Source organism: Mastomys coucha, unplaced genomic scaffold (genome assembly GCF_008632895.1).
Source record: "Mastomys coucha isolate ucsf_1 unplaced genomic scaffold, UCSF_Mcou_1 pScaffold1, whole genome shotgun sequence".
NCBI lineage: Eukaryota > Metazoa > Chordata > Mammalia > Rodentia > Muridae > Mastomys > Mastomys coucha.
The window spans coordinates 48,446,747-48,468,117 of NW_022196891.1; the positions used below are offsets into that span (position 1 = coordinate 48,446,747).

The following is a 21,371-nucleotide window of genomic DNA, read 5'->3' on the forward strand; positions in this document are numbered from 1 at the left end:
GAGAGAGAGAGAGAGAGAGAGAGAGAGAGAGGAGCAGGGAATTGAATAGGCAATCAGCTTTTGAGTTCATGCACATGTGAAAACATTTGGTTTGGAAGGGCCTGCAACTACCTTTTCTGTAGAAAGCTAAGCTTTGTGTCTAGAGCTGTGGAGGAAGCCTTTTGGTTTTAATGAGGATTGCCAAGGGAGTAAACTGTTGCATTATGGTGTCCAGTACAGGCTGGAGCCACCAAGTAGGATTTGCAGGATTGTACCTGTGGTAACAGTGCTCTGTTCCCGATGGAGAAGCCCTTCCCCTGATACCAGCCGTTCTGTGACCCATTGGCCTCCTGGCACTGGAAGCTCTGGTAATGTGGCTTTCATAAGTCCCCCAATGTGGGGGCTCCTCATCATCTGTACTTACAGGTGTGAGGACTGAGTCTCATTGGAGCACAGATGCTAACTTCCTTTTGCCTACAGTTGGTTAATGCTAATGCTTTATGTAGTTGAAGTTTTCTCATTTAGTTTGGCTTTTTGAGTCAGGGCCTCACTATGTAGTCCATACATCAAACAGCCAAGCACTGGAATTATAGACATGTGCCACTGCCTGGCATTATATAGTTGATTTTTAACTCAGGGATACACAGAGGGAAATTTAAGCCAAACATCTATGGAAATGCACGTGATATTTATTTCAGGCCCACAGTGGGTGGGGCAGCCGCTCTCTATTCTGCAAGTCAAGATGTATCCAACCCAAGAGTACAGTAAACAGACTGCTTTCTTATTCTTTTATTTTCTTAGTTCTTTAGTTCAGACTGAGGGGTGTCTCCTGGTACTTGGAGAGGGGCTTCCATTATCCCCACGGTTCTAGCCACTTTTAGTTCCTGTGTGCCAGCCACAGCACCAAGTACTTTTAATGAGGTATTTTGTGTGACTGTTACAATAATTCTGTGAAGTTACTAACATTTTTTTTTTTCATGTGAGACTAAAGAAAAGGCAACTCCTATGAGGCCAAGCAGCCAGCAAGTGCCAGAAATACTTGTGCCATCTTTACCTGAGTCCAGAGTCCATCTTCCTACCACACTGGTGCTGTCTTCATCCTCAAAGTCTTCCTACTGGGTGCTCCCTTATGTAGGTCCAGAGAGGTTTGATCTAATGTCTAGATGCATTTTAGATCAACTTTGGGTGTTTTTCTTCATTGTTTGATGTTATTACTAGCTGTTTTATTTACATTTGAACCAATCATGAAGTAAATGCAAGAAATCTGCAATCTTTTCTTTGTTAAGAGTGACTTGATGCCACCATCAAGTGTTGAGGGTGTCATGTGCAGATATTCAGATCCTAGAAACATTTTTTTCTCATACAATGGAAGGCTAGCATTAAGGCACCTGGGTAGAAGCAGGGCATACCAGCAGAAGGCTTGGGAGCGTAGTAGAAAATTGGCTTTAATAGCTTCACAGAAGTCATCATAAAAGGACAGCCACCTTCTTCTTTTTCATTGTGGTGCTTGTAAGAGAGCAAACAGTAGCATCCACAATTAGCATGGTACTCTTCAGACAGACCAAACGGTGCTTACCTGTTACTAAAGGGCAAATGTGGCTCATCATTTACACTCTCATTGTGGGAATGCTCAAAGATTTCCCACTCCTGTGTAAGAAAATTATAGACAAGGATATAGGATTACTATTATGCACTGTAATAAAAGCTAATAAAATAATAACCAATTAGATGCTTATAAAGCCTGAGTATATTAAAGTATTATGCAAATCCTGATTAATTGCAATACCATAAACTCAGGGAGCAAGCAAAAGCATGCTTGATTCAAATTATAGGGGCTTTTATTTGCATTTCTACAGAATCTATTATTAGTGGGTCTCAAAGGACCTTACAAGTAATAATTACTAAAGCCCATAAATATAACCCATAAATGTCATTTTATTAAGGGAATACAAAATAGCTTCCCTTCTCAGACTGAAAAATGCCCAAGCAGAAGTGGGCGCGTCTGCCTGTAGAGGGTCTTAGTATGCATGGGTGTTTGGCTGTGACTTCATCGGCACACAAACAGGCAGCTAAGCTGTGCAAGTCAAGGTTCTCCTACTGAGCATCTCCAAATACCTGGCTCAGAGTTTTCATTTCTTTCTGAAATTTTACATGCATAATAGCTCTGTGTAACTCTTGCCTGTAAGTTATATTTTAACATTCCTGTGTCAACTAAAACATCAGATTTGTAAAACAAAAGTTAAGCCAAGCCTGCCATGAAGTATTTAAAAATATTTTAGAATGCTAGACCTGCTTTATTTTCGTCAAGTTCCTATCCTACATAATGCAAGCTGTAAATAGATGGTGAAGCTGACATTTATCTCTCTCCTTGGAACAAGTATTGAAATGCCAAGAGCCTTTCCAGTCTGGTTCCGAACTCTCCCATCGCCTGTACTAAGCAGGCATTGGAAAGGCAACTGGGTCTTCCCCACCTCCTCCAACTCCACATCCTACATGATTGACAGCAAATTTACCCCTGGTGTCAAGACACCAAAATATCACTGCTGGTCACTGGGGTGATGTAGTTGTGCCTTCAAGATCATGCTTCTGTGTCACCTAGACTCAGAGAATGTGGACCCATGTCCACCTACTTCACAGCTGGGGACATGAGGCCTGGAGAGCAGAGAGAGTTGGCCCAGGTTAGATGGGCGGTTCTATCTCACAGTTGAGATGGGGTCCACAGTCCAGTCTCTAAACTTTCAAGTTAGTTCCTTTTTCTACCTCATGGCAATCGTATGACATTTTATATCACAAAAATCTCCCAAACTAGGGGCATAGAAGCACAAGTCTCTCCCTTTCCCTCACCCCCCCTTGTGTGTGCATGCATGTGTACATGTGTGCACATGTGTATGCACTTGTGTATGTACATGTGTGTGCACTTGTGTGTGTGCACATACAGTATGTGTTTATGTGTGTGGAGGCCAGAGGTTGATGTCAAGTGAATTCCTCATTCGCTCTCCACTTTTTTTTGAAACAGAATTTCTCACTGAACCTGAATCTCACTAACTTAGCTAGACTTCTGGCTAGCAAGTCCCAGAATCCTCCTGTCTCCATCTCCCAAGGGCCAGGATTTTTACATGGGTGTTGGGGGGTCTCAGTTCAGGTCTTTTTGCTTGCCTATTCAAGACTTTACCAACTGAGCCATCTTCCCATCTCAACATTATATTTTTATCTAGGGCTGTGGAAGGCAAAAAGACTAGAGGCTCAGCTTCCAGGTTCTGAAGAAAAATGAGAGATGTGTACACAGAGTCTGGAAGGGTGGCCTCTGGGATTATTGTCACATAGGAGATACGTCCTAACAAGCTAGATGCATAGGAGGCAAGATAGAATACTCTTACGGCACAGTAGTGAGCAAAATGTACACCAAGAAAGACTCCTCTGACTACTGACCAACGCGTCCTTGGGGACTCTTGAGCTCTTGAGTGAGACTTGGGTGAAGGAGGGTTTGGAGCAGGAGTAGCAGGAGCAGTATTCCCAGGTAACACAGGCTGCCAACAACCCCTGGTCAGCAGTGGTGTTTGGGAGAGTCAAAGTAATTTGACACCTATTTTGGGAGGCATGCTACATTTCAGAATTCTGATTTTCATATTTTTCAGGGAAAACTGAGGCTTCTATCAAAAACTTCAGCCCCTACTACAGCCGCCAATATTCTGTGGCTTTCTGCAATCATGTGCGCAGTGAAGTAGAACAGCAAAGAGATTTAACGTCACAATTTCTGAAGACGAAGGTAACCCAGGAGCATTTGACTTACATCTTTCCCTTGACAGAGAAAGGTCATAGATGCTAATATTTTAATTATTTGAATTACAGTTCTTCAAAGTACACTAAAATCATTCATACTTTAAAAAGCACCTGAAGTGAGAATATATATGATTTCCTGTTGATTGTATGATCTATACAAACAGAAAGCTAGAAGGGTTCAAATCTCTCTCTGTGTTTTTCCTCATTGATGGTTTGGTACAGGAAATTTAGCTTGCTGTTGTGAAGTTCAATCTAAAAAACAAATCATGATTCCGTTTGTTTTGGTCAACGATCAAACACGATTTCCCCTGAGTTGCCTTTGACCTAGTATGGGAATTTCAAAACTCCCTAGCTTCCTGGAGTTTATGTTCAGATGGAGGAGACAGATGGTAAACAGTGGAAGAGACTGACAACAGACCATGGTAAGACAGTGATCAAAGCTTCAGACACAAATGAAGCAAGACTCTTGTCTGGGGGGAGTTGATAGGGAGGGAAGCCCTCTGTAGAGACGGCATCGAATCTGATGATGGGACAGAACAGGTGGGGAGAGACAGCTGTGGAACAAGAGTCCCAAGAAGATGGAGCCGGAAGTGGAAAGGTACTCCAGCCCAGAGAGCCCCCAAGACTCTATGAGCCCGGAGCTCTGTGAGTGAAGAAAAGTAGTGGGTAGTGACCTCGGGGAGACAGGTAGGGACCAGGACCAGTAGGACCAATGGAAGGATTTGGTTTTAAGAGTAATGGGAAGTTCCACGACAGGGTACCACATACAGACTGATACAGAGTTTTAAGTGTGCAGTTTGTTGTTGTTATTGTTATTCTTTTTATTTTTTTAATGGGCTCTCTGAAAAGACTAGACCATGAGGGAAGAAAGGAAGTGATGGCCATTGTGTGCATTTATGTGTGTGTATATGTACACAAATGTGTTCGTCTGTGAATATGGAGGCCAGAAGTCAACATTGACTGTTATTCCTCAGACTGAGGAAACCTTGGTTTTTGAGACAGGGTCTTAACACTGGCCTGGGCTTGCTCATTAGCATAGGCAGGCTGGCTAGTGAGCCCCAGGGACCTGCCCAGTCTCTACCTGCCTGCCTACATCTGGGATTACAATGGCCCGCCTGCTTTTCAAATGTGGCTTATGCTTGTTTGGTAAGCGCTTCATTGACTGAGCTATTTCCCAGTCTGGGAAGGAGGCAGTTTTGACAGAGCTGGTGGGATCTGCAGTGAGGTAACAGGGAGGAGAAATGTAGCAACCGAGTGGCTTTTCATGTGAGCAAAGCAAGGGAATGGAGCTGCCTTTTACTCAGAGATGGGGAGGGGTGAGTGGAAGTTCAGTTAGAGGTCTGTGGGAGTCAGTTCATTTTTACCAAAACAAGTTTGAGATGTTGGGTTTTGTTTTTGTTTTTTTGTTTTTTGCTTTTTAAAAGACCTATTTTATCCTCTCCCCTCATTTTGTATGTGTGTGTGTGTGTGTGTGTGTGTGTGTGTGTGTGAGAGAGAGAGAGTGTGTGTGAGTGATTGTGCACTCTTGTCCACAGGTGTCAGGGTATCCAGAAATGTGGTTTCAGGTGGTTTTGAGCCATCAGATGTACTGCTGGGAACTGAATTTGGATCCTAGGCAAGAGCAGCAAGCATTCTTAATCACTGAGCCAGTTCTCTGGTCCTGAGATGATGGTGTTGGCAGTGGTGGTGGTGATGATGATGATGGTGTGATGATGGCAATGATGGTGGTGGTAGTGATGATGATGGTGGTGATGATGCTGGTTATGATGATGGTGTTGTTGGTGATGATGATGATGGTGATGATGATCTTTACATTCATCTGCTGACAGGTTGGTCAGGTGGATGGTTATTCTGATCTGGATCCTAATTGACAGAAGGAGTCTGGGACTGTTAGCACATAATGGAGAGCAGCAGTGAGGTATGATGGGAGGAGGACAGAGACAGAATAGAAATGCACCAGCCTCAGCAGCATTTGAAGATCCTGAAGAGGAGAGAGTCCAGGCAAATCACTAAGAAGAAACTTCCAAAGGAGAAGGAGAAAGGAGACAAGGAAGACAGGAATGAGCGATGAATGGACAAGGAAGACAGGAATGAGCGATGAATGGACCAGCTGTTCTTGAGAGTCTGAGTTAGTTAATCAGAGAATTTAGCAGCATGGGAAATCCCACAAAAGGGTCTCAGAATTCAGAGAGAACGTTGGGATGCACATTCTGGAGTTAGCGAGATGCCCAGCAATTAAGAGCTCTTGTAGAGAACTTGAATTTGGGTCCACAGTGGCTCACAAACACCCAGAAGTCCAGATCTCAAGTTCCTAATGATCTGATGTCCTCTTCTGTTCTTTGGGGGCACCACACACACATGTGGTGCATATACATACACACTGGGAAAACATACACATAAAATAAAATAAATAAATTTAAAGAAAGGAAAAAAAAAAAGGATGCAAGTTCTAACCCTTTACGATGGGGTGTAGTCAAAGCCTCAGCCCTGGGGAGAAAATGTACGGAGAATCCCTGGGTCCCAGAAACTGGAGACCAGCCTGGGCAACAGACTCCTTCTTTAAGCAAAACCAATGCAGATTCTGTTTCCAGAACCAGAGACTCTAACATGATAAGTCTATTAGGAGACCACAGTTTTGATTAAGTGGCCCAAATTTGAGAAAAGCTGTACATAAGAACTATAAAGTTGTCTTCAGGCTCATTTAAAGAGATCAGGTAGGTCCTTTTTATCTTTTTATAAGGCAAGATAGAGGGTTGACTCATTATCCATCAGGAGGGTCTTTAAGCCCTGGAATTTGGAATGAAATTCATTTCATCCTTTAGATGAGTCTTAAAAGAAACAGGCCTATCTCTTCTGTATGATTCATATAAATTTTTTTGCTTTAAAGTTAGATGATATGTTTTGAAGGCAAAGCATGCCTGTTTAAAAGGGAGGGGAAGTCAGTGTAGCATCACGTCAGACATGTCAGACACATTCCTATATTTTACAATTATAAGGAAGTTGTGCAGCAGAGCAGGATGCATGTTCTCCTTATTCAAAAAACTCAATAAAGACCTAATGAGGAACCAAATAGAAATTCCTCTAGCACATACATCAAGGTTAATGAGAGATGCTCATGCATATAAGAGATAGAACTGGTTGTTGCTGGCTTGCCTTCTTCTTCAACCCAAAACATACCTTTTAAAAAGCAGGAAGATGAAACCTAGCAGTGGTGTCACACACCTTTAATTCCAGTGCTCAGGAGGCAGAGGCAAATGGATCTCTGTGAGTTTGAGGCCAGATTGGTCTACAGAGTGAGTTCTAGGACAGCCAAGGCTACACAAAAAACCTTGTCTCAAAAACAAAACAAAAACATAAACAACAACAACAACAACAAAAACCAACCAAGGCAAAAGAAAAAAGCAGGCAGATGAACAGAGTGTTCACAGCCTAGGTCCCCACTACTTTTGGAAAAGGTGAGATGAGAGGAGGTAGTTTTGAACTGTCAATTGTTATTATTTGTTTGTATATGTACCCCTGGCTGGCCTGGAACTCACAGAGATCCACTTGCCTTCCAAGTGCCCAATGGAAGGTATGTGCCATCACACCTGGTACAACTGTCAATGGGATATCTACAATCACCTGGAAAGAGTATCTTAATGATGAATTAACTTGGTCTGTGGACCTGTGTCTTTGGTACTTTCCTATTGTTGCTATAAGACACCATCACCAAAACAACTTCTAGAAAAAAGAGTTTACCTGGAGTTCTCAGTTCCAGAGGGATAGACCATAACAGTTATGGCAGGGAGCATGGCAGCAGGCAGGCAGGCATGGCACTGGAACAGTGGCTGAGAGCTCACATCTTGAGATACAACCACAGGCAGAGAAAGAGAGACTTGGAATGGCCCAAGCCTTTTGAAACCTTAATGCTTACCCCTTCCAAGACACGTCAAAGCTGTACACTTCCCTCAGCAATGCCACACCTTCTGATCCTTCCTAAATAGTTCCACTGGAACAAAGTATTCAAATATATGGGCCTATGGGGTCATTCTCATTCAAAACATCACATTAAGTCTGTGGAGATAGTCTTAGTTGTTGATTGATGTGGGAAAACCCAGCCTCTCACTGTGGGCAGCATTGTTGAGCTAAGCAAGCAAGCAAGCAGGCAAGCAAGCAAGCAGGCAAGCAAGCAAGCAGGCAAGCAAGCATCCATGAGCTTGTTATAACTTTCTTTATTCTTTTTTTTTTCTTTTTAAATTATGGTGTGCATGTATCTGCATGTATACCTTCATGCCAGGTAAGGGCATCAGAACTCATTACAGATGCTTGTGAGCTACCATGTGGTTGGTGGAAATTGAATTCAGGTCTTCTGGAAGACCAGCCACTGCTCTTAACCTCTGAGCCATCTCTCCAGCCCCAACTTTCTTTGTTCCTGACTGGATTTAATGTGACTAGCTGCTTCAGTTCCCTGAAACTGTGGCCTGGAGTTGTAAGCCAAAAACCTCTTTATTCTAATTGCTGTTGGAAGTCAAAATATTTTTATCACAATGACAGAAATTAAACTGGGGAAACAGGTAAACAGCTGACTGATTCTAGACGTAACCTTGAGGCATGTCAGTGAATTGCAGTGGATACCCATAGTGTGAACTCAGTACACTGCCTCTGTCATTCACACAGTTTATCAAGTATTTATTAAGTGCCATATGCATGCAAAGGATATATACCTTCTACCATATGCTCCCATTCCTAATCTATGTAGAGGGAAATGAAAATCAGAACAGTACCATGTAACAAGTGTGAGCAAATTTCTTTGAAGGAATGGGAAGGAAAACGCATGGTAACCAGGAGAAAACAACAGCTTCCCCACGATCACTGCACACTTAATTTCCTAAATTATTCCTTGAATATCGTGAATAACATACTGTTGGCAAGATATATTATCTTCTTGTTGTGACAATCATATCCATCTTCTTTAAGCCCCCACTGGAACCAGGAACTGTCTTGTATGAAGCCGAGCTCACCCAGTTTGTTGAAGACATCAGGAAATGGAAGGACAGATACATTGTGATTAAAAATGATTTTGCTGTGGAAAGCTATGAGAACAAAGAGGTAAGATATGTCCACATTACCACCAGTTCTTGGAGTAGTTTTAAAACATTGGCTATGTTGCTTGGCATGCCCTGGCCTTGGTGGTTGATTGATCCAGTACTCACCTCAATTAATAGGTATTTGTTGAGTATCTACTATCAGCCAATGTCTTAACATGGATCTGAATGAATAGTAGTTGATCGGACACATGCCTTGCAGTATAAGGAAAAAGATAGACTTGGGAAAAGTGATGGCAGGTGAGTGTGGGAATAGCTTGTATTAAGTGACCAGTGCTTGATGTAAGAGCTTGTTTAGTGATTACTGGTGCTTGATGTAAGAGCTTATTCAGTGATTATTCATTCAACCTCAAGGTTCTTCTCCGCCTTCAGCTCAACACTGCTCTCTGCTCTGTCTCATTTTCCACTCTCAAGTATCACATCTGATACATGGCTGGGGAGTTATTATTCAGTAAGATAATGACTGCATTTGTAGGGGTTCCAACAAAGTTAGAGGGCTCTGAAAACTTCAGTCCACTTAGACTTAGGTGTTGTTTTTATTTATTTAGACTTTTTTCAGATTATTTGTCTTGCGTTTACCAAGACAGCAACATTAGGTGTGTGAAGCATCTATACCTGGAGGACTTAAGATTTTAATGTTTCTGCTTTTTTCCCTCCTATAGAGGTTATGTCCAGCTAGATCAGAAAGGACACTGAGCAGTGCATTTGGAAGTCTAAAGTTTAGTCAAGTGTGTCACTAATTAGAAGTAAACTCTGGACTTAGCTGTGCAGCAGATCCTTGAAAGCTCATGCTAGATGCACTTCTCATCCATACACATTCTCAAGTACCCTGTGAAATGCTTGTGTATAATTAAGATTTCACTCGATTCTTTGTTTTGTTTTTGTTTTTGTTTTTTGTTTGTTTTTTGGTTTTTCGAGACAGGGTTTCTTGAGACTACACATTACAAGCAATGGTAACAAATTATCGTAGGCTTTTCATAGGCATCCTACTGTAGAGCATCTCAATAACATTATAGGCTTTGAATTGTATCTTTGACAGCTACCAGATGCATGCCTTTAGCTAAGCTACATATGGCCTCTAGTCTCCATTTTCCTTTCTGCAGACTGGCAAATGTAGCCCCTTAGAATGACATAAAAGAATGCACTGAAGCAGCAAGCATCTGGCTGGCCCACAGTGTAGTCCAGAACAGAGCAATTGTTCCTATGCTCCTACTAACTGAGAAAGCTTGCTATCAGATTTATTGAGTTTTTCACGACATTTGACAGTAAATGAAATTTCTTGTGAATTAAATTTTGGTGACTTCCTCCCCCACCCGCTTTAAGAGATGTTCTTCCCCAATTTAAAATTTATTCTTTCTTTTCATTGCTCATTATTTTCAACTACTTCAAGTTATAAAGATATGATGAGTAAATTTGATCAAGACTGGATATTTCTAAAAGCCACCTGGGTATTTAAATGAAAAGTCCATTTAGCTTGTCATTATCATTTGACATTATAACAATAAACATGTTTGTTAATTTATAGATGTATTTTTAAAAGTCACACATAAGAGTTAGACATTAACTACTTATAAATGTCTTGTTATTTTATTGAGAGTCCAATTTGATGTTGAGCACAGGGACATCAAAGGATTCTCATTTCATAATTCATTCCAATTTCCCTCATATTTTCTGGGGACCTGACAGGTACAAGGAATGTGTCTGGAATATGTCACTCATGGCTGGGTTGGTGCATGTTATTCAACCTCTGTGAATTTGAGTTTTCTCATTTGTAAAATGGAGATAATGTCATAAGTGTCTTGAGAATCAAATGATAATGTGTATAGACACTTATTATAACCCCAAACAAAATTCACAGTGGAGTCCTGTCTGAATCACATCACTTCACACTATCCCCAAACCATTCAAAGATAGATTCTCCTGTTATGCTCTGGGTCCCCAGTGGGTTTAAGCAGCTGATCAGTAGTTCTTCCAAGTAGTAAAAGAAGTTTCATAGCACTCAGTGTTTGTTTTGTTTGGGTTTCTCCAGGCACCACTTAGAGATGTAGCATGTGTTATTGTTATTTTGAGTTTGTTGCCCAGATCAATGTTATTTTAGTTATTCCCAAGGGCACACTTTCAATTGTGGGTCCCACAGTTTCTGGGTTTCAATTCTCAACTTGCCCTCAAGTTACTACTTTCAATAATTGGTCTTGACTATCCGCCTGCCCGTCGGATGCACATACTTGCATTTCATCTCATTTGTTTATCCCTGGGGTGTGTCAGTATAGGCACTTAGCAGGGCAATGGATTTCATTTGGGTTTCTCAGACAGCAGAATGTCTCATCTGCCAGCCAGAATGCCTTCTGATGTCATAAAACTGCACTTCAATTCCAATGACTTCACTGCAAAACATCCAGTCACATCTGAGGGCAAATGATCACACATTTTATGATGGCAACATTTTTGTGTTTTTGCTGAAACTCCATGGCAATCATAGTAGTTTCATATTCCACAGTTTCCCTCAACATCATATTAAATACTTTGTTATTTGTGATGTGTGTGTGTGTGTGCAAGAGAGAGAGAGAGAGAGAGAGAGAGAGAGAGAGAGAGAGAGAGAGAGAGAGAGAGAGAGAGAGATTGCCAACCTTGTGGTTATCAGAATGAGTCAGAGACATCAGGGTCTGAAGTGGTGAACATTATATAGACATATGGATGTTACAGATACCCCTCCTTTCCATTTAAGAACACACCTCCTGTGAATCTCCCTGAGATTAGGGACTCTGATTCTCAGGAGTGACCATCAAACAGACGTTTATTTTTTTAAATACTACCTTATAAGCAGCAAGAATGCAAAAACAAACAAACAAACAAACCTAAATAACATAGTGTGGGGATGTTTATTGATGGGTATATATGTCTGTTTTGTTTTTGTTTTTGTTCTTGTTTTTTGTTTTGGTTTTTCGAGACAGGGTTTCTCTGTGTAGCCCTGGCTGTCCTGGAACTCACTCTGTAGACCAGGCTGCCCTTGAATTCAGAAATCAGCCTGCCTCTGCCTCCCAAGTGCTGGGATTAAAGGTGTGCGCCACCACTGCCCAGTGACTTGTTTGTTTTTTAAGATTTCTGATGTTTTCAAAATTATGTATTGGGGGAAATCATCCATTTTGTGCCTTGTTTTCCTAGGCCTATCAGAGAGGAGCTGTTCCTAAAAGCAGGATTCTTCCAGCTGGTGGCAAGGTGTTAACCTCAGAAGAGGAATATAGTCTCTTATCTGATAAGCATTTCCCAGACCCCACTGGTGAGTCTCCATCTTTCCTTGAACTTATTTTGTGTAGGTAGACCAGCAGTCCTTAATGAAGGTAAACTGTGTAGCTAGACCAGCAGTCCCTAATGAGGGAGAATTGTATAGGTAGACCAGCTGTCTTCAATGAGAGAGAATGGTTCCTTTCCGAGACAATTGACATTGTCTGGAGACTCTGAAGATGTGTGTCATAGATGATGTTATTAAACCACCCACAATGACACAGGGTAATCCTGACAATGACAGATGACTGACCTAAGGTACCAGTAATGCCAAGATGAGAGACCCTAAGCTGAATCCTTACACTCCATATTCATCTAGAAAATAGAGTCACTTAACTGTATGTCTATATTATACCCTTTCTCTTACTTCACCTCCACTCAGTCACACAGGCAGTTGCTGTGTTCCTGGCACATGTAAAGTGTGTTCTTGGTCAGGTATCTTGGACCTTTTGGGGCTACACTGTACATTTGATAGCAACACTCAAGACAGCAGAAATAAACAGGTCAGGCATCCTGTGTGACATGTACAATTTCATTTTTCAGTAAGTCAGCCTTGATCTTTTAGGGATTATTATCTAATTTTGTTGTGATATGCAATAAAATAGTCTAAATACTTTAAATAATGGTTACAGGGACTCAGAGCTACTGAGCAAAAGAAAGCATCGCCTTTGTTCACCAGTCTATAAATAATGCTGAGTGCCTGCAGTAGAAAGAGCATTGGCCTGAGAACTGGGGGCTGGGTTTTGATGCAGCTCTCATTGTACCACTCAGTGAATGCTTTCAGGGGAACCAGCTCCGAGTATCTCTGGCTTCTGTTTCTTCTGCTTTAAAAAAACGGAGCTTTGGGCTTGAAAAATTTGAAAGAATCTTCCCAGCTTTTAAAATTCTTTGATTCTCAGTTCATTTTACTTCTTTTTATGTAGAGAAGATGATGGATACTACGTAGGCTAAATAAGGCATTTCATAGAAATTCATGAACTGTGCATATTGTAACAGCTCCATCTGCCTTTGTGTAAATCATGCCGCACAGTCATTACTTGCTTTCTTGAAGAGAGCCCTGGATCTTATTAATGGGCATGAACATTTCATTAGAGTTTATGGAGAACTATGTAATCATTCCATCAGTTGTTATTCTGCTGTATATGGCTTAGTGTGGTGTTTTTAATAATACAATTATAGCTAGTGCATGAACCATAAACCTAGATTATCAAATTATTACTAAATAATTCAAGCTAACACAATGTTTTATGTGTCCTCTACCTAATACTATACATGATATTTTCTTCCAACATCTGCCTATCTGCCATGTTTGCTGTATCTACCTGCCACTGAAAGAGGGAATATTGGCAATGTTGACTCTTGAGACTCTCTCCAGAACTTTCCAGTGTAATCTGCCAGAACGGACAATGCACTTATGGTTTTATTGATGAAATCACATCAGAAGGAATGAAAAGCACAAGGCTGTGTGACTCATGCCTAGATAGCCCAGGGCTACACACACACAGTGTCTCAATGACTATTTTTATTGTATGGTGTGGCCTACAGAGTTTTAAATAGAGTACTCCACAGTAGATCATTTGTGATATTCTTGTAACTCAACTCAGAAAAAAAAATGTAGATGAATAGAATCTAGAAAATTGTTATGGAAGGTTTAGTGAGAGGTAACTAGAGGCTGAGAGGAGGGAGTGTTGTGGTCAGTATGGGAGGGATTAACTTTCCTTGAGGAAGGTGCTGGAGGCTAATGGATAAATAGATGTTCTTTGCAGAATGTTCAACCAGGGTGATCTGTCACAAGTGTCCCTGTGTTTTACTATACAGTGAGTCACTTGTTTGTGATTTTATTAGTTAGAATCTGGTTTGCTGCACACAATAAAATTCAAGTTAAATATGCAAGATTTTATTATTTTCATACAAGCATTTGAGTGTTGCTCCAGAGTTAGTGTGGCAGATCTACCTACCTGTCAAGGACTTGGGGCTCTTCTGGCTTTCTCATCTAGTTTTCCTAGGTTTGGCCACTTATTAGCACCTATTAGTCTAACAACAACGTGAGTACTGGAGCAATGTCTTCATTCAGAGAGCATGCAGGGGAGGGAGAAGAAGATGCAGTTCCTTTCCTTAAGGGTGCCTGCCTTTCCATTCAGGTTATCCCCGCTGGCCAGCACTTAGGAGCAGTGAGCTACCATACTGCAAGGGAAGCTGGAAGTGTATGTGACATTGCCATCATCCAAAACTTCTTGCTCAGTTAAAAGTTAAATAGCTTCAAGGAAGGGGGAGTCTCTTTAATGTGTAACTGTTCATTGGTTTGTTTGTATGTATATTGATTCCTTACTATGTTCTGGGTTTGTGACAGGTACTGTTGGGCTCAGCTTGTGTTCCCAAATAATTTTGTCTGTTGTCTTCGGAATTTTAGGACAGTGGAGCCAGGTTCCCATACTTGTCTTAAAGAAATATCACCTTGTATTATTAATTTTCCAGTAGCTGACTTAGTCCTGAAAGAAACTCTTATGGTTCATATCGATTTCTTGGTATACCCAGCATGCTCTAGCCCCTTAGATGGTCTTATTTTCCTTCCCTTCCTAGAGACCTGAGCTCACAGAACACACTGTGTCTTCTGTGTGCTCCCTATGACCCTAGAAAGAACTTGGATCTGTTAACCAAGTGTGATGTCATGTGATAGGGATGCAAAGATAAGGCTGGGGTAGGTTCTTCCCTTCCCTTCCCTTCCCTTCCCTTCCCTTCCCTTCCCTTCCCTTCCCTTCCCTTCCCTTTCTTTTCTCTTCTTTTCTCTTCTTTTCTTTTCTTTTCTTTTCTCTTCTCTTCTTTTCTTTCTTTGAGACAGGGTTTCTGTCTATAACAGAGCTCCAGCTGTCCTGGACTTGCTTTGTAAACCAGGCTGGTTTGCCTGCCTCTCCTTTCAAGTACTGGGATTAAAGGTGTGAGCCACCATGCCTGGCCTGGGGTAGGGTTTTGAAGAGAGACATGGTTTCACATGCGTTTCTCAGAATTGATTTTGAAGAAATAGTTAAACATTCCTGTGAATGCTATGTATGTGTAGAATTGGGCCCTGATATCAGGCAGCTACTCTACTATTGAACTGCCCATATCCTCCAAGTCCTCTCAGGGCTACTAAAATTTTCTAGACCAACAGAGCATATCTGCTCACCCAGTATGATGAAGTTGAATGTCTTCTAGGTTGTACAACTTTGCTACAGGCTGAGGATACAAGAAGATGCCAGAAATGGGCTCTATCCTCTGGGAGGTGCTGTTTGGCGAAGGGTACCCTGAGAATCAAGTATCAAGGCTCATTTACCCACCCTTCCTCCCCAGGGAGTGCCAGGCATGGAAAATGGCAACTCTCATATTTTAGGAGAACATTAGAGAGCACATAGTTCTGTCTTGGTGGTGGGTGAGGATTTGACTTTTTTTTTTTAAGATTTATTTTTATTTATTTGTATGTGTATGAGTACACTGAAGCTGTACAGATGGCCGTGAGCCATCATGTGTGTGGCTGCTGTTGAACTCAGGACCTCTGCTGGTCCCACTCGCTCCACCCCGCTCTCTCTGGAGTAATTTACTGCAGCTGTCTTCAGATGCACCAGAAGAGGGTGTCCAATCTCATTATGGATGGTTGTGAGCCACCATGTGGTTGCTGGGATCCGAACTCAGGACCTTTGGAAGAGTACTCAGTGTTCTTACCCGCTGAGCCATCTCGCCAGCCGCCAAGGATGTGACTTTTAAACCACCTTGTGAAGGGTGAAACGATTTTTCTCTAAAAGAACATGATAGAAAAGAAAAAGGTGCTAAGGAATAGCTTAAAGCATGGGATGGATGGATTCTGGCTGGAGGGATAAAGACCCAAGGGAACCAGACAAACAGCTTGACAAGTGCCAACCCTTAACAGAGAGCCAGAGGGGGGCAAAGGAAGCTATAACATGCAAACGACAGGTTGTTTTTGTTTAAGAAGACATGATGAGAAGCAGGAGAGAAGTGGGAGGGAATGTTGTCCAAAGAGTGGGTTGCTGTGAGCAACAAGTGTTACAGATCAAGTTAAAGGACAATTACAGGTAGATAAGCTGTGGGCTGGTACCCAAGATGGGATTAGTGACTTTCATCATTGGGCTCAGGAGCTGGTAGGGCAGGAATCAGACTGTAGTGGGAAAAGAAATAAGTCTATTGTAGTCAGCAAATACTGCTCAGTTTGCCCTGGAGGAAGAGACTCTGGGGAACCGGAGCCTGCAGGAGGCACCCACGAAGGGAGCTCTGTGTGCGGGGCTTTGGAGATTCTTTCAGCAGTAAGGAGCTGAGGAAGATGTGTTGGCTGTCTGTGTCTCTGTGGAGGAGTAGACTATGGCAGTGGGAAGGCAACGGTGGGCTAGTAGTAGGATTGAGAGGAGATGGACCCCATTTCCTTGCCATCTTGTTATCCTCCAGATACTTTTACAGACTGACAAGTGTTTGAAACACAAGACTCATGCTTTGAAACTCTCTGTGTTCCCATTATTTCTCCAGCTTCCAGTGAGAAGAACTCTCAGCCCTTTGTGGTCCTACCCAAGACATTCCCGGTGTACCTGTGGCAGCCTTACCTCAGGCACGGCTACTTCTGTTTCCAAGAGGCCACCGAACAGCAGAAGTTTAGCACTCTTCTCAATGACTGCATCAGACATCTGAACCACGGTACGCTCAGCTGCTCTCTGCCCTAACGCCTACCTTTTTTTTAACTGCTTTGGTCAGTCATCTGCAGCCATAATTCTTAACGCCTGAGAGGGCATTGCCACAGGGAAAGAAAGGGGGAGGGTATGAGCATCCAGCTGAGAACACAAGGAGCTCAGTGGATAGAGCTTAGAATAGTTCTGTGATAGCTGATGCAGGCCTGTTCTAGAGGGCTCTCTGGTTATTCATTATCCTGAGCACTCCATCAATAATAGAATCCTTTCTACTCCTTTCTCTCACTGTTTTTGTTTGTTTATTTTGGGGGATTGTTTGATTTTGACTATAGGGTCTTGCTAGGAAATACTAGCTGGTATTATCCTCACTATGCAGCCCAGGCGGTCTTGAACTCATAGTAACCCACCTGCCTCAGCCTCTTGAGCCCTGGGATATTGAGCGTGTACCAGCATGCCCAGTTTTCTGGTGCTTTTAATTATCTGCCAACAAGAATGTGCCAGTGGACCCTTTAAATCACTTTTCATTTATTTCATTATTTATTTCTGTATAGCAGATACCCAATAAAGGTCAGTGACCTGGTTCATCTAATGGTAATCTAATACTTGTTATTAAATTAGCAGTGTCATTGATTAGCTTCCTATCACTGTAGCAAATGATGTTTATGCTGGCTTACATTTATTTTGGTGATTGTTTTCTGTGCTTGCTCTGGGCCTGCAATGGGGCTGCGAATCTCTGCAAGAGGGAAGTGACAGAGAGGAGGGGGGTGAGGGTCCCATAATATGCTTCAAAGACAGATTCTCAATCATCTTCAAGACCTCTGATCACGCTGCATAGGTCAAAGATTCTATTACAAGTGCAAAGTTGGGGACCAAGCCTATAGCACAGAGTCCTTAGGAGGACTTACCCAGACTACAGAGGCAGTTCTTAAAACTTGAAGGGATGCCGGGCAGTGGTGGCGCATGCCTTTATTCTCAGCACTTGGAAGGCAGAGGCAGGTGGAGTTCTGAGTTCGAGGCCAGCCTGGTCTACAGAATGAGTTCCAGGACAGCCAGGGTTAAACCCTGTCTTGAAAAACCAAAAAAAAAAAAAAAAAAAAAATGAAGGGATGTAAAGAATTCTGGGGGAAGGGCTGGAGAGATGGCTTAGTGGTTAAGAGCACTGACTGCTCTTCCGAAGGTCCTGAGTTCAAATTCTAGCAACCACATGGTGACTCACAACCATCCTGGGCATGCGTCTGAAGACAGCTACAGTGTACTTATATATAAATAAATCTTTAGGCTGGAGCAAGTGAGGTCGACCATCAGTACAGCTACAGTATACCCATATACATTAAATAAATTAATTAAAAAAAAAAAAAGAAGCCTGGGGGAAACCTGATTAAGAGCTGGGAGATAGCTCAGTGATGGTGAGTACTCCCCACTCTCACAAAGGACTAGGGTGCCTGCCTAGTTCAATGGGCACCCAGGTTGGGTAGCTCACAACCGCCTGTTACTCAGCTCCAGGAAGGTCAGAGACCCTCCTCTGGGACCTCTGTGGACACCTGCATTTATGTGCACAGACCCCCACTACAGACACAAGCATCAAATTTAAAAGAAATTTGATTTCTTTTAATTTTCATTTATTTATTTATTTATTTCATTTATTTCATTATTTGTTTCATTTTGAAATTTATTTGAAATGAAATTTATTTCATTATTTATTTATTATCTATACAGAAATAAATAATTTTCAAATTTAGTTAAGTTTAAAACTTAACTAAAACACCCGAGCTCTCAGACAGTCTAATTCCCTGTGATTGGCAGGAGATGGGCTTTGCTTTCCAAACAAATTTCCAAGTGATGTCACCGGGCACCCTTGAAGTAGCACGACTTTTGATAGCATTACTTTGCTTTTAGGTATAGATTTACTTATCTATCTGTAAATAAGATTTTTAAAAAGATTTTTCATTCCACTGTGTTGCTTTTTGACATTTTTATATGAATGTAGGTGTGTCTGGGCTTGCAGATAACTGAAATGTGTTCCTTGGCAGTTGGAAAGGCCAGCAGTCAAATGTCACAGAGGGGCTTAGTCTATGCCAATCCTGTATGGGTGCAGAGTAATGAAGCATGCAGAGTTCCTCTCTTGGGGAGTCTAAATGCAAACAGAATGGAAGATCAAGCTCACCCACACATTCTAACTTGATAGCTAGCAAAGTTAATGTGTTAAAGAGTAACTAGAAATCTTGGCCAAGGGAACATGATCCCAGCTCTGAAATAGCGTAAGGACTTCCCAGAGCGTGATGGTGCAAGAGTGATACCCATTGGGGTTGGCGCTGATTCCATGTATTGCGATGCTGTCTGTGGGGTCTGGCCCTTTGCACAGTGATCCTCTGTCTTGATGCTGACAAGAGCTCTCTCGACTGTGTTACCAGAGCATTTTGGATATAGTGTTTTGTGGTGTTGCAGCCAACTGGTCCACAAATGAGCCCTGTCACTGAACAGGAGGAATGCAACCCTTTATTGTAACACTGGCTTTGGAGCAGATGATTATACTCAGCGTCAGGGTTAGGTAAGTATTTGAACATGTTTAAGGCAGGCTAGGCTAAGCTGTGGGGTAGGTGAGGTGTAGTATATGCATTTTCTTTCTGTGTGTGTCTGTGTGTGTGTGTGTTTCAAGACCGTCTGTATAGACCTTACTGTCTGGAACTTACTCTGTAGACTAGGCTGGCCTTGAACTCGCAGAGACCCACCTACCTCTGCCTGCCTAGTGCTAGGATTAAAGGTGTACACCATTGCCACTTAACTATATTAGATGCATTTCCAGTTTATGATGAACGTGTTGAGATGTTACCCGACTGTAAGTTATAGAACGTCTGTGTAGGTGTGGTGCTGAGGACACACTAAGTAAGCTCTCAGTCAATTATTGAACAATACCGCCAGGCTTGTAAAGAATTTTAATTTGTTTTGCAAGGGAGGTCTCTGAACACACGAGTTTTGAGTCCCTCAGCACAGACATTGCAGCTAATTTTCATGTTTGGAGATGTCCCTGGGACTATCAGGGCCACCGAGTGACAGTCACTGGTGCTGCATCTCTGCAGTTCTTGGTTGGCTTGTATGTATGCATATATATGTATATATATGTGTATATGTGGATACATGTATGTATATATGCACAATGTATGTATATATGTGTATATCTGTGTACATGTATGTGCATGTGGAGATCAGATGGTAATTTGGGGAGTCTGTTATTTCCTACTACTATTCAGGTTTTAGGGATCAAACTCATTTTGTCAGGCTTGGTAACAAGTGCCCTTACCGGTTGAGCCCCCTTGCCAGATCCTAATTCTTGGTTCTAATATGTGTGTCAGTAGAGGCTAATAATAATAAAGAAGATGTAACTCCATTTTGCTACAGCAACTCCAAGAAATATAATATTGACTCATAACTTGAGCCTTACGAAAATGATTCTTTTATTAGTCTCATGCCTGTGTCGATATGTTTTGGAGTCAGAGACTTGCTGGGTACTAGCTCAGTTTTCAATATACTTAGAACCTCTGCATTTTGGGTTTTAGTCTAATAAGGACACACAGCTGGCACAGAACCCAGGAAATACAAAGTTGCACTGAGCAGAGAATGTATTCTACCCAGTCAAAAGGGACTTGCTCCATTCCTCATTCCTTGTACATAATAGGAGTTTCTCTGGGGAGTTTTGGATGGTGTGGAGACTGCATTTAGATGCCATTTATGGAAGGTCTGAGTCAATTCAGAACTCAGCTCTGCTTTCTGGGATGTTGTCAGGCATGAAGACAATGAAGTCTAGTTATAGTTCTCTAGTCTGTGGCATATTCTTTAAACCAAAGACCATTTGTTCCTCACTGAGTGTCTATGCTGAAAACTGGGCACAGGCCATCATAGCATCGCAGAGAGCAGTCCTTAGCTGTTGCAGGCCAGTGAGCTCATGGGGCTTTCCCATCTTGCCCCATCCCCTGATTTTTTTTCCCCTTGTATTTGATGGCACAATATACCACTGTTTTTACTGAATCACTTTTTCTGTCCCAAGTCTCTACCTATTATTCATTGTATAGTCTTGAATAAGCAAGCCATTAAGAGGTTTTCTCAAGCTGCCAGTTCACTGTGTTTGCCAGAGTTGCTCCCAAGGACTAGAAAACACTGCCTATGACCAGGGCCTGAGCTGGCATAACAAACGAGCATGGCTATTTGTTATTATCATTATTCCACTGACTCTAAGGCCATTGTATAGCTCTGCTGAGAACTGAGTCCTAGATATTTGAGTGAAGTCAAATCTCGTTGATATTTGGCTGCAATTGATCCCACATGGGCTTCTTTTTTTTTTTTTTAACTTTTATTGCATTATGATGAGAAAAATTTCATGATTTCAATTTATCTGAATTTGTTAACATTTAAAAACATATTTTAAGTAAATAGAATTAAATCATAATCTTGTTTCCCTTTTGTACCTCAACTCCTCCCAGAGATTCCCTTCAATACCTACAATATCTTTTTTGCCATATTCCTTAAAATTTATAAAATATTATAATAATAAAAATGAGTATTATAAAAGTTGTTTGATATAAAACAA

General features: G+C 41.8%; 1 protein-coding gene across 1 annotated transcript in view; it reads left to right on the top strand.

Moving 5' to 3' along the window:
* Nucleotides 1-21,371, top strand: part of Niban1 (niban apoptosis regulator 1) — a 171,400-nt gene that overhangs the window by 73,975 nt on the left and 76,054 nt on the right. Inside the window, exons 2-5 of the mRNA XM_031384614.1 lie at nucleotides 3,615-3,745; nucleotides 8,716-8,847; nucleotides 12,006-12,120; nucleotides 16,635-16,799. Of these exons, the coding sequence (XP_031240474.1) occupies nucleotides 3,615-3,745; nucleotides 8,716-8,847; nucleotides 12,006-12,120; nucleotides 16,635-16,799 (543 nt within the window). The remainder of the gene's footprint in view (nucleotides 1-3,614; nucleotides 3,746-8,715; nucleotides 8,848-12,005; nucleotides 12,121-16,634; nucleotides 16,800-21,371) is intronic.